General features: G+C 41.1%; 1 protein-coding gene across 1 annotated transcript in view; it reads left to right on the forward strand.

Annotated features, from left to right (window-relative positions):
* The window catches only part of GDPD1 (glycerophosphodiester phosphodiesterase domain containing 1), a 52,469-nt gene that overhangs the window by 24,791 nt on the left and 13,837 nt on the right, over nucleotides 1-13,841 (forward strand). Inside the window, exons 3-5 of the mRNA XM_072138012.1 lie at nucleotides 4,762-4,897; nucleotides 10,685-10,730; nucleotides 12,008-12,129. Coding sequence (XP_071994113.1) covers nucleotides 4,762-4,897; nucleotides 10,685-10,730; nucleotides 12,008-12,129 — 304 coding nt within the window. The remainder of the gene's footprint in view (nucleotides 1-4,761; nucleotides 4,898-10,684; nucleotides 10,731-12,007; nucleotides 12,130-13,841) is intronic.

The following is a 13,841-nucleotide window of genomic DNA, read 5'->3' on the forward strand; positions in this document are numbered from 1 at the left end:
ATCTGCTGTGTGACTAGGCAGTCGTCCACTGGGAGGGGCTGGAAAGGAGTAGTTCCCCCCACACCCTTGGGAAACTGCTCCTCCATTTGTCTTTTTCAAATATATGAAAACACCCATCACTTGGCTTAGGAAGGCCCGTGCTCCTCTACGGCCAATCCCGAGTGTGGGGAGTTATTCATAGATTTGAAAAGGAGGACACACGGAGAAGCTGTTTCCCAAGGGTGGAGGGAAAACTACTCCTTTCCAGCCCCTCCCAGTGGACGACTGCCTAGTCACACAGCAGATGCTAATGAAAGGTACAATATAACATATCTTTTTTTCTGTAAAACCAATTTTTTATACAAAAACACTTTGGCAGTGTATGTACTATGCTCTGTGGGGACTGGGGGGATGCTAAAAATGGGTCTCCTGTTGACAGGTTTCCTTTAAGGTCAATAGGAGATTCCTCAAAGTGAAAAACATTTTTGAAAGAGGCAAGAAAGCTGTTAATAGAAGACCTCACCCAACGTTCTACCACATGTTTTAGAGCCCCTCAGCCATATGCTCGGCTTACCTTTAGGTCCCTAAAGCATTGACATTATTTTTAGACACTAATACTTATAACTTTATCTAAATTTAAGACTGGAAGTAAGGAATAGTGTTGCCAATGTTTATTTTTACTTACTCAAACAGATAACAACATATATAAATTTTACCTGTACATTTCTTTAATCTATCCTCGATTATGTAGACTTCAGTACTAGTAAAATTTTTAAAAGGAAATCGACCATCAAAATCCATCATGGTAAACCAGGGACATTTGCTCACAGATCCATGCTCAAAGACTGTGGTTATCTTCTTATATTTGTTATCTATTTTCTTCTTCCTAAATAATATAGTTGTTATCTGTGGTCTTCTTCCTAGATAAACATTTACAATTATGTTAATGATTCTGAAGGGCTTTGATGGGTGCTTCCAGAGCTCCTCTTGCTGCTGCTTGATTACACAGGCAGAGGGAGGAGGGAGAAAGAGACATGCCCTGCTCATTGTCACAGCCTTTGAAGCAACAGCGTGGAAAGGCTCTGAAACCCCACCAGAGCACTTCAGGATCATTAGCATCATTTTAAAAGTTTATTTTAAAGGAAAAGGACCTTGAATAATAAATATCAGAAGATCGCCACACGTACAGTGCCTGGATCTATGATTAAGTGTCCCTGGTTTGTTTTTGATGGTCGATTTCCTTTAATCTTACTGGAAAAGCATACAGTATATACTCAAGTATAAGTCCATCCGAGTATAAGCCAAGGTCCCTAATTTTGCTACAAATAACTGGGAAAATTTATTGATAAGCTTACGGTGGGAAATACATTGGTCACAGCCGCCTCCAGTAATGAAATGCCCCATTCAGCCAGCCCCCCAATAATGAAATGCCCCATGCAGCCAGCCCCCACAGTTATGAAATGCCCCATGCAGCCAGCCCCCCAGTTATGAAATGCCCCATGCAGCCAGTCCCCCAGTTATATAGTGCCCCATGCAGCCAACACCCCAGTTATATAGTGCCCCATGCAGCCAGCACCCCAGTTATATAGTGCCCCATGCAGCCAGCACCCCAGTTACATAGTGCCCCATGCAGCCAGCACCCCCTTACTGATTTTAAAATGCATCATGCAGCCAGCCACCCCATTTGTGAAATGCCCCATGCAGCCAGCCTCACTTTCAGGCTTTCCCGATGCTCCGGGCGGCTCCCAAATGCTCCCTGGCTCCTCTACTTTCTTACTTCTGCGTGCAAAAGCGAGCACAGGCGCGTGCAAGAGCTCCACCCTCCGGCGCACACTATGATGTCATCAGTGTCGCCGCATCATAATTTGCGCTGGGCAACAGAGCACATAGACGCACTTCTGCCCACTGTTGTACTCAGAGAGAAGAAAGCAGAGGAGCCGGGAAGCCACGTGGAGCATCGGGAGAGCCAGAAGGCGAGTATGTAAGTTTTATTTTTTTTATGGACTCGTGTATAAGCCGAGGTAAGATTTTTAAGCACATTGTTTTGTCCTGAAAAACTCTGCTCGTACACGAGTATATATGGTACTTATCCATCAGTCTACATTGTTGTACATTGTTGTTTATGGCGGAAACCATGACACTTATAAAGAGGCCAATCATTTTACAGGGGAGAGTGATTTGTGAAGAAGTTTGTGATGTAGGCTCCTAATTGAACCTTCAACTCCAAAATATTACCGGACTTGATTTTGGAATTAAAAATGATTAATTCCTAACGACCTGGTACTGCTGAATGTGTAATATTTCCTCACTTAAGCTTCCTCTACTCTGATAAGTCAGCGTTTTTTCTCTCAGTAATGGAGCTGCATGTTATACTGCAATATTAGGTTTATACCTGTATACAATAAAATATGATGTCCTGGGGAAATCTTTGGATAATCCGTCAGATGTGTTGACTTGTTTTATTTTGCATTAGCTGAGTATTGGAATTTTCTGCTTTGTAAGAGCATTGTGAGAATATATTTTCACCCTTGGGGCTGGATTAGACATTCCTGCAACTCTTGTAGATAAGCGCTAATAAAATAGTAGATATTGTAAAATCCTTGAGTGGAAGTGTCAGTATTAAACGCTAGGGAGGGCACTGCTCTAGCGTACAGGATCTTTTTCGGTTAAGAATATGTTCCCGATTTGGAGTTGCTCCCCCCCTTGTTTTTATAATTAGCAGAGTAGGATGACATACAGGCCTAGTGGTGTCCTGAAGCGGCCAATCCTGGGCCAGAGCTGCATCTAGTGCTGGGGGCTTTCTGATTCCCATCTCCACTGATTGCCTGTCTCTTCCATCATCAAGTTTATGTTAATACAAGAGCAGAAAAAGCCTTAGGATAGATCACATTACAGATATTTAGTGAGATAAAGAGTCCCTAGGTGCCAAAGAACATGTATTTTCTTCCTGAACAGATATGAGAAAAATCATTTTCTCTGTCTAATCTGCTGCAAATAAACGAGGGTATGTTTTTTTTATAAAGTGTATTTATAAAGCTTTCATTTGGGACTGAAAGCCTCATTGTCTCCCAGACACAAGACTGTTTGAGCCATACAGCACCCCGTTCCCCCCAATTTTAAAGGATTTTTCAAGTCATGCTTTTATATTCGATAGACTTTACCAGGCTACAAATATTGTGCCTTTTTGTAGCCCTCTGAAGCTGTCCTTAAGGGTACATTCACACAGCGGTATGCCCGCCGTGCGGGCATACCGCCGTGTGCTGGAGAGGAGGAGGAGGCAGCCCCTCCTCCCTCCATAGAGAATAGCGGCGCACGGCCGCACACACGCCAAAAGATAGAGCATGCTCTATCTTTTCGCGGTGTGCGGGCCGGATCGGTGCCACACATGTGTGGCACCGCATCTGCGCCGCGCCGCTATTGCCGTCTATGGGGACGTACATGCGGCCGCAAATTTGCGGCCGCATGTACGTCCCCACAGACGGCCATGTGAATGTGCCCTAAAGGGAACCCGTCACCAGATTTTTCACAAATACAGATAGTGACAGGTTCCATTAGAGCTCTAGTAACTATTTGACACCTTTCTTTTAGCTAAAAATTATTCCCTTGAGATTCCCATATATTCAACTTTATAGTTTTACCTGGTATCTAAGCATGGCTACAATGAGTAGAGGTGGGCGTGGCCTCCTCAGGCTGAGTGCAGCAGCTTCTCTCCATCCTATCTCTGTATGCAGCTGTAATGTCATGTGACCAGGGTGACATCATCGCAGGTCCTATAACTTTTGTCGCATTAGAAACTAAGCATATACAGTATGTCATGAAATCACAGCATATTTTATCACATGAAATCACAGCAGCCTGCATGGAGAGGAGCAGAAGTCCATGGAAGCTGCTGTGATTGTTTTATGTGGTCAGATACTCGCTCCAAAGATGCATAGATACCAGGCAAGATTATAACCTCTGATTTTATGGGGATCTGAGGGAAACTTCTTTTAGCTAAAAGCAGGGTGTCAGACAGTTACTAGGGCTCTATAGGAACCTGCCACTAGATGTATTTGTGAAAATAGTGGTGACGGGTTCCATTTAAAAGTAGACATCCTGTCCTTAGGAAATACCATAAATGAATAACCGGACCAGTTACCGCTCTCTGCAGCACAGGCCTAAACTTGATACAGTTCAATCTAGTCAAATAAGCCATTTTTATTTTTGTCCCAAAATTCCCTGCCAGATATGATCACACATGTACAGAAACCCCCGTCCTTCCTCTTGATATACCCTTATGTAAATCAGATGATACTAAAAGTTTAATTTCAAGTCATTACAAGTAATTTGGCAAAAAACATCTTTTCTGCTACAATCATTTGACAAGGATTGAATAAAAGTCAACCACGTGGGTTGTATGAATAAACCCTAAATCTGTACTTTATATGATAAATCTTCTGTATCTGTCACTGACTGTCTGAATTGGTATTTAAATTCATATTGCCAATCTGATATTTAAAAGGCATATCATAAGGAGAGGAGATCAATACTTGTGTCCAAGAAAACCCTTTTAAGCTGCACAGACAATTTTGCGTGTGCGGTGATAATATGGTGTGCAATATTGATGCAAGTACAGCAGCATAGATGATTATTATGGTCACAATTAGTTCCTATTGCTATAGATAATATATATATATATTAAGTGTATAGTTAGATATCTGTTATTTTTTCTTGGAACGATAATATAGAGTATAATAGAGAATATTCTGACACCTAACATTATTTTATTATTGTGACTAACAGTGCAGTCAGCCTTGGGACAGAAATGCTGGAATTGGATTGTCATCTCACCAAAGATGAAGAGGTTGTGGTGTCCCATGATGGTAACTTGAAGAGGTCGACCGGTGTCAATGTCAATATATCAGAGCTCAACTACTGTGTGAGTATTTGTTAATTGATGCGATTCACTCATTTTCTATGACCACCTAATATAGGTACTTATCAACATTATCTTGGGTTCCCCTGGGGGATTCGGGTTGTGGCATACAATATTTAGGGGATATCCAGAGAGAGATTAATGCACACTTTTAAAATAAACTCCCCATTACAAGCACTAGGAATTTTGGGGCCCCTGACTGGAAGATTTTCGTCCTCACCTTCCCCCGGTGTCCATTCCCAGTTTGATACATAACATTGTATACACATTTTTTTTTTGACCAAAACATTTTTAAGCCATTAAAAGCTAGACTCTTTTGACAGGACCCCATTCTACTGCATGTGCCCACTCAGTATATAGATAGCCCCTGCATGTCCTCACTCAGTCCATAGTTGGCTCCCCCCCAGTCCATAGTCTGCTCCCCCATAGTCCACAGTGTGTCCTCTGTTCTATGACACAAGGGAAGGGAAAGTCCCTGGATAACCTCTTTAAATGACATCTTCCACCAGGATCGAGGATTGTACACCAAGCACAGTCACATGCAGGTGTGTGCCCCCTCTGCTCCTATTTTAGCTTCTTATTCCCTCGTTTTTATGCAAATCAGCCTGAGGGGCTCCGGGCTGCATAGGTATTAATAGAGCCTGGAGCCCCTCTGACTCATTTGCATAATTTGTAAAGCTTTTTACAGATTTTACACTAGTAGTATCGCAGTGTGCCTGGTTTACAGACAAATTTTACTTAAGTGGGTAGAATGGGAATTCTTATAATTTAGTTTCTTCTATGAATAATTCTCTCACAACATTTGATGATGTGACAAAGTATTATTTTAGGAAGAGCCTCAGCATATTTGCATACCACTCCATTAGGCTCAGTGCTCCAGAATGTTTAACTTATCTTACCTGGTCCACATTCTTGAAGCATTACAATAGAACCACTGCTCTAATGGGACATTGAAGATAACCTTTCTTAGAGAGAGTCCTTGACTTGTGTAGGCCAGAAAAGACTAAGTAAATAAAAAAATAACACCGAATCAGTATTTTTACACATTGTGCAAGTCAGTGCCAAAGTTATGGAGACCATTGATTAGTTCTATTGATTTTTGCTTATGTTTACTAACACAAAATGCTGATGTCTGGACCTTACATGATGTGATCCACACCACAGTCATCTGCTTGTGAGGAAGTGGTACATTTTGCTTTTCTCTGTCACCTTCTATGCTCAAGTTCTTAAAGAATGTTGAAATAATCTAGCAATCACTATTTCAGTAACTGTTGCATTCCAAACTAAGTAAAACCAACACCCATGTAAAAGCTATAGGCGGCACTCAGAGCCCTTTCTGTGGGCACTTGGGCCATCACCCCAGCTCACCAGTCAGAACTCAAAGAATCTTGCTTTCAGACATATTTTGATACTTGCTTCTCTACTTACAACTGTAGGAAGAGTGAGAATGAGTAGACAGGGCCGAATTATCTTTGGAGGACCTTCTGCTGGCCCCACGATTCTTTGTGTACAGAGGGACACTGGAAAGAAGCTAAAATGATGCAAATTTTCCATCTTTCTACTGTATTGCTGTCCTCAGGAGTCCAATCTGAGGAACAGGGAGCAATAACTTACTGCTTTAATTTTTGGTTGGCACCTCACGATAAATAAGGGTGGTTTGGGTGGCAGTTTGGCCACTCGGCTGCTAAAAGGTTCGCCATCACTGTTCTAGACTGTGGGCTGAGCCTCTCTAAGCAGAAACTTCACGATTCCTCTGTGCTGTAAGATGCTGTGTGCCAACAATATACTTAGATTATCAGGGTACAGGGTTTATCTACACTTTTATTTATATTCTAAAATAACTAGTATCTGACATATAGAAAAAGAGATGAAACAGATGAGAGATGATGAGATCCATGAGATGGATATAACACACAATGACCCTCTCAGCCCTGCTACCTCACCTATAACACACACAGTCAGCTCTGTTATATGCCTCCCTTCCAGATAAAGACCTTATCTGTCTGTAGCTTGTAGAGTAAGTCTCTGCACACTGCTGGGCAGGAAGTGCCTGTGTCTGAGCTGGTCTTGTAATGCAGGGGGAGGGGCAGGAGGCAGAGAGCACTGCAGTGTGCAGACATGAGAAACTATTCATGAGATGAACCTAACCATAGTCAGAAGATTTAAAGTCGTTTCAAGGGACATATTTTTGCAAATATTTGCAAAAATATAGCATTTCAAAGATATAACAATGAATTAGGGAATGTGTTATTTTGTTATCCTGAGTATATTTAAGAATCTTGTATTCGCAAGAATACCCCATTAAGGTTTTTCTATACGAGGTGCGGGGGGGGGGGGGGATTTTTAGTATGTTCCTTGTAGAAAAGGGAAGAATTTGTAACTTACTGCGTTTTAGGCACTGAAAGCTCTGCAGTGCCTGCAGGGGTAAAACACTGTATTTAAGTTCGGCATACCAATGGCTTGGTTGGTACACAGGCAGAAGAATGGACCATCACATCAGCATTTGACACTAGAAAGTTAATTGCCACCCCCTTACTGAAATTTACAGGTAATTTGTGCTCTTATTTTATTTGCATATATTCTTGTAAAGTTACATTATTGTTGGCACCATATTCATCAAGGATATCTGCTTCTGGCATATGGCCAAATGAATCCATTGTTGTTTATTAGGCAAGTTTATCACAACATTTAGAGGGTATATTGTCCATTGAGAGGTTAAAGTTGTTATTAAATGTGTAATATAAATAATATAATATGTAGACTACTGCAGGAGCTGTGAAGTTTCAGAATGGAGGAGCTCTGGTAACACCCCCAGGAGCTCTTTAGTCTTATAAGATTTATTTTATAAGTTGATCTTAGAAGGAAAGAGTCCATGGATAACAAGTATAAGAAGATTACTACAGCCATTGTGCCAGGATCCATGTGTAGGTGTCCCTGATCTATCATGATGGATTTCGATGGTAGATTTCCTTTAAAGTCCATTGTAGTTGAGGATGGACCAAGCAAGCAAACCTGAAAAAAAATGTGAAATAGTTTTGATTTTTGCTTGTATTTTAATACAAATTATATAATTGAATTTGAATGGGAGCAAACTGATTTAACTAAGATACATACTTAAATTGTAAAATAGGAGAAAGGTCAGGTAATGTCACATTGGTACTTACTGTGCAGAAATGTAATTTCTGTTTGCTGGAGTTTTTTTTCCTTTTTACTTCCACTGAAGTTGCATTTTAAAATGTATAAATTACTTAGTTCTAGCAACTTTTATATATTTTTTGTACTCAACATGTTAAATACTGCAGTAGTGAACAATAGCTGAAGAAACTATAATATAAATATAACAGTCTTTGTCATGATAACAGTCCCTGTCTAAAACTCCTTAATGGGAAGGGAGAATCAGTCAGTCACTCAAACCCTTCTCCATGAACCTGAACTGATATAGCTCCTCTGGAAGATAAGTACTGTCCATTTATACATGTAATTGCTGCCATTTAATGTTACTTTTCCCTTATACCAGTTGAAGAGTCTGCCTTCTCCAGGACAAAATCATTAGGCATTATTTCTCAACTGAGCAGTTCTTAGTTGAAGGGAATCTGTCAGCAGTTCAGACCATGTAGAGGTGCAGGCAGTGTTTGGTAGCAGCCCTGGAGAACGGTGTAACCATACCTCTGTGTGTAGTGTTAGTAACAGCAGGACTGTGAAAAATGTAATCATATTTGTGAATTGTAGCTGGATTCAGAGCACTGTGGTGGACCAGTGTGTGAGATTTCTTAACTACACAGCACTGCCCTACCCTCTGAGTAACTGCTACAGTATTGAAATGGAATCCTGCTACAGATCTGGGGCTCATTTACTAAGGGTCGCGAATCACACTTTTGTTGGACTGTTCACCTTTTTCGTGGATTGCACGGCTTGGACAGGTATGTAACAGGTGTCTGCACTGGGATTGTGTCGCACATGATCGTTTTTTGCCGCTGCTGTCTTTCATTCAACACAAATTGTGGGCGTGCCGTCGGTTGATCTGAGTGATTCGGACTGAGCGCAGGATTTAACTTTCTCATTGTGTCGCAAGCCCTAGCACTTACATGCACCACTAAAAAGATGGTGAACTCTGTCAGCCCTGAGCGGGGAAGCGACACGGCGCACGATCTAAGTGAATCGCGGCACAGTGCATTATCGTCGAACAATGCACTTGCAGTGAACTCCAGCGGACGGGTGAGTAAATGATCCCCACTGACTCTTATCAGAGGGGAGGGCTGTGTATCAGTACATTGAAGAGACTTCACACACCAGTGCACCAGAGTGTACCAGGTACAGCTACAATTCTGGAATATGTATGAATATTTTACTCTCCTGCTGCTACTTACAACACACACAAAAAGGTATGGATTCACCGTTCTCCAAGGACAATACCTAACACTCACTTCAACTTTCTTTGGTCAAAACTGCTGATTCCCTCTTCTTCTCTTTGTGATACTTACAATAGGCTTGCTATGTGTCTACTTTAATACAGTGTGTCAATGGGATATGTATCGTACTATATGAACCCAGAGAGACTTGGGACAGAGGGGGAGTTTATATTGTGCCACTCATGATTTTCCCCTCGTCGGTGCACAATACTCCAGATAAACTAAAACGCAGACTGTGTGCCGAATTAATTCTATGCCAGGTTATTTTTTTTCCCATTTCAATAATTTTCTGCTTCTACACTAAGATTTGCTTAAAGGAGTCTATCATCTACCATGGCGTATGGCATGTCTACATCTCCTGAATCACTACCGTTACCACCTAGACCTCTTATTCTTCCTCCTGTCTGTGCCGCGCCATAAAACCTCCCCACAGACTTCACTAGTGTTACACCAAACTGGTGACCGCATACATCCATGGTCCGACACTTGGCTAATTTACATATGGAATATAAGTGGATAAAAATATTTGTGTGTGAGTGTTCCATATAGTTGAATTTGCAAACTAAGCCAGGAGCGCAATCATTTTTTCAATCTTCATTGACTTAATTTCAGTGAATTTTATGGAACGGGAATCATGTTACCCTAGTAACCTTTTAAGATGTCTGTTCTTGTTTGGATACCCCCGATCATTGCTCATAGCAAAAATGCATAGTGGATATTTACTCACATGTTAATATAATTGCTTCTGACGTGTATGAACTCATAGGGAGCACGTAGGAAGTAAGCCGGGTCATCAGCAATGCTCTGGATTTTAGTGAAATATTTTATGGTCATTATTATCCAATACATCTAATAAGTGGCTATAGATGATTTTTTTTCTTGTTTTTGCCTCCTTCCCCTTTACACTTTATATCAAAACATGGATTAATAGCATTCCCAGAGAGATGTTTAGTCAAACCTTTGTGTGTGCCATTAGTAGCAGCAGGACTGTAAAAAATGCATGTATATTCCAGTAGCTTGGCTTCGGGTTATATCCTCACACTGCTGTACCCTTAGCTCTCAAAATTGAGCTGCTCCACAGCCCATCCACTCTGCTCTAAATGACTGCTGTAGTACTCAACTGTTCTTGGGACTATGAAGCAGCTCAGAGCGGAGGACTTAGAGCACAGCAGTGTTAGAACTTGCCACTCATTGCACTTGGAGAAACTACAATTTCGGAATATAGATCAATTTTTCAGTCCTTCTGCGATTAACAACATTGGGCTGCTACCCAACAGGTCCTGCAATATTCTCATTGACATTCAATGGTGAAAATGTCATGATAAATATTTGTTACATAAATAAATTCTACAAATTTAGAAATGTTCTTGTGTTGTTACAGGATCTGCCCCCATACTTGTGCCAGCTGGATGTGACATTTGAAAAAGGTAAATCCCTTAATGCTGTTAGAATAACATAGTCCATGTTTACCATAGATAAACTTATGTAAGTTGGTGTGTAACAATCTTGATAAAGATGTATCAGTACTCTGTTAAACGGAACCATCAGAAATTGATCTTATGAAACTGAGAATTTGAGCTTATGTTTCTTTCATGGTTCACTGTGATGGCATCATCCAGAAAATCAATTTTGAAGTGAGAAGCCATGCAACCGCCCAAATCGCCCACACTTGGTTGGGGCCCATTTAAGGGCAAAGTGGTGGTGGCCCCAAGGCGCACGCCACTATGCGCCCACCCTATAATCCGACCCTGGTAATCAGTGTTGGGGTGGCTTTAGGTAAGGTTTTTTATTGTAATAGGTGAAAAACATGAACTGAACAGGTGAATTTGATTTTAGAATGGAAATATGTTCAATAAATGTGATTCCCCTGTTCAGTTCATGTCTTTCACCTTTTAATTAAGAAACTGCACCTAAAACCATCTCAAAACTGATAACAATGCAGTTTTAATGATTCGTCATCCTATTTCACCTCCTCCACCCTGAAAGTGGGAGCTGGAGTGAACATTGACAGAAGCCAGTGATTGACTGCTGCCAAAGTCCAGGGTGTTGCCCCCCAGTTATGTCACTGTTCTTATAAGGGCAGTTAAATCACTGGGGAGCTCCCAGGGCGTATTCTCAGCGGAGGTCAGGGATAGATGCATTACTGTTACATTATGGCCTTCAAATATCAATTATTTGCTGGAATGTGCTTAAAGTTAACAACCCCTTAAACATGTGGATGGTACTTGTATGAACCCGATCCACTAGGCTGCTAATATTTCTTAATATGCCATAAAATAGGTCTGTACAACAAAAATCTATGATGTGGCCATGTGTTTGAGGTCTAATTTAATGTCTGTGGGTAATTTCGGGCCGGATTTATTCATATCAGTGTGTCTAACATCCTGTTTTATGTTATGATCTGAGCTGCCAAGAAATTCTAGAAAAATACAGCCCCTCTACTCCATGATAGGATTTTCTTGGTCATCACAGATTACATGTTACAGTTTGTAATTGACTAAGAACTGAATGCAGATTAGTAGATTTCTGTGCGTCCATTTATGGCCATCAGAGAATTAACTATATTGAACTTAAATCCGGAAATTATCCGGTTTCGTCCCTGCTTGTTAGTAAGCATCAAAAACTAGAGAAAAATATATTTTTTTAAATATTCCATGGAAATCCCTTTAAGAAAGTGTTCAATTGATGGTAAATGTTTCTCTAGATTGCTGCTGTGAAGGTGGGGAAGACAAGAGAATCCCACTACTGCAAGAAGTGTTTGAAGCCTTTCCAGAAACTCCGATCAATATCGATATCAAAGTGAATAATGACACTCTTGTGAGAAAGGTAATTATTCTGTCCAAATTATTACTGCAAGGCTCACCAAATAGAGTTCTAATTGTTTACTTTCATTTTATATTTGATAGTGATGTGTAGGTCGTTAATTTGACAATAATGGTTATACGTTCTATTTCCCAATTGCAACAAACATTCATGTTTTTTTTTTCTTTCTCACAGTAAAGTTTTATTCAAAAATTTTTATATAACAGATACAAAAAAAAAGTTAGAACACAAAAAGGAACAGGGTGCTACCAAGATTTTTTTGTTTGTTTTACTAAAAAGATAGGGGTGTCTGAAGTGACACTTACTCTCCAAGCCTCTAAATGTGACTCCTCTCACACAACAAATGACTCTTCTCACCTCATTTGCATATGACTCCGGAGGTGATTTATTTTTTTAAATAGGTAAATGGACAAGATTTAACATAAAGAAGGGTATTTTATAAAATATTTCATGCCCATCCTGAGGGTGCTGTTAGTTTAATGGTGTAAAATACCCACATATGTAACCAGTCCCCTAATTTGTAATGTTTTATTTGTAGTACTAGGCTCCTCCTGTAGGTAAGAGACAGAGGCTTCATAAGTTCCCTTAACCTACTGTTTTAAGAGTGGAGGCCCTTCTTCAGGATTCTGATCTCTATGACAAAATGGAGAGCGGTAACAAGGAGCATCTCTTGGGGTGCATTCACGCGGTTGTATGAAGGACGTCTATGGAGCCCGGGCTCGGGATGGAGTGCCCAATAAGGGGCTGTGGCCACAAAAAATATAGAGCATGCTTTATCTTCAGCCATAAGAACGGTCTTGCGGCTCTATTTTTATGGAGGGGTGAACAGCGCTCGCCTCTTCTCCTCTCTAGGGCGCCTTATGTTTGCCCTGCCATGTGAATGCAGCCTTACTCTGGAGTATCTGTTCTATATTGGCCAGAAACATTGATGGTTTGAATGTGCACAGTGTAAGGCTGCATTTACACGAACGTATACCTGTCAGACTGTAGCCGGGTGTGCTTACGTTCACTGTGATGGAGTGGAGGAAAGTTGAGCCCCTCCCCTCTCCATAGTGATGTATGACGTACGGCGCCATAACACGGGGAAATATGGGACATCCTATCTTTTCCCCATGTACGGAGCGGTACGGTGCCGCACGTGTGCCCATTGTCGTCTATGGGGGACGTATGTATGGCCGCAAGCTTTCAGCCCTACATTTGTCCCCCCACAGTTGTGTGAATATAGCCTAATGCAGAATTTCTCCTTTGGGAGTGTTTACTGGCCGGTTTACCTACAGATTGCAGCCAATTGGGATGGTGTCAGTAGATGAATAGGCACCTTATAAATATTGAAAATTATAGTCACCTTTCAGCAATCCCTACACATCTTTGGTGCTTAGGCTGCCTGTTGATTAAATGGCCTTCCTTATGCACATTGCACAATCTTTTCTCACAAGCCAAATACCACAAAAGTGAGCTGATAGTTCTGCTACGATCAGTTGTTCTCTCCAGGGAAGCAGTCAGCAAGTACGTGTTTTGTGGCAAGGGAAATGAGTCATTACCCAACAACCAATGCACAAAAGAAACAAGAAGGATTGTCAAAGTGCAACAAGCATCCCAGTATTCACCACTGCCATGTCCTTGTATAGGATTGGGTCACACTTCTCTCTCATTTATTTTCTAAATTGAGAATTTCAAAGTTTGACCATTTCCTTCCACTGCTGCTGAAAAAAGGA

Source organism: Engystomops pustulosus, chromosome 2, assembly GCF_040894005.1.
Source record: "Engystomops pustulosus chromosome 2, aEngPut4.maternal, whole genome shotgun sequence".
In the NCBI taxonomy this organism is placed as follows: Eukaryota; Metazoa; Chordata; class Amphibia; order Anura; family Leptodactylidae; genus Engystomops; species Engystomops pustulosus.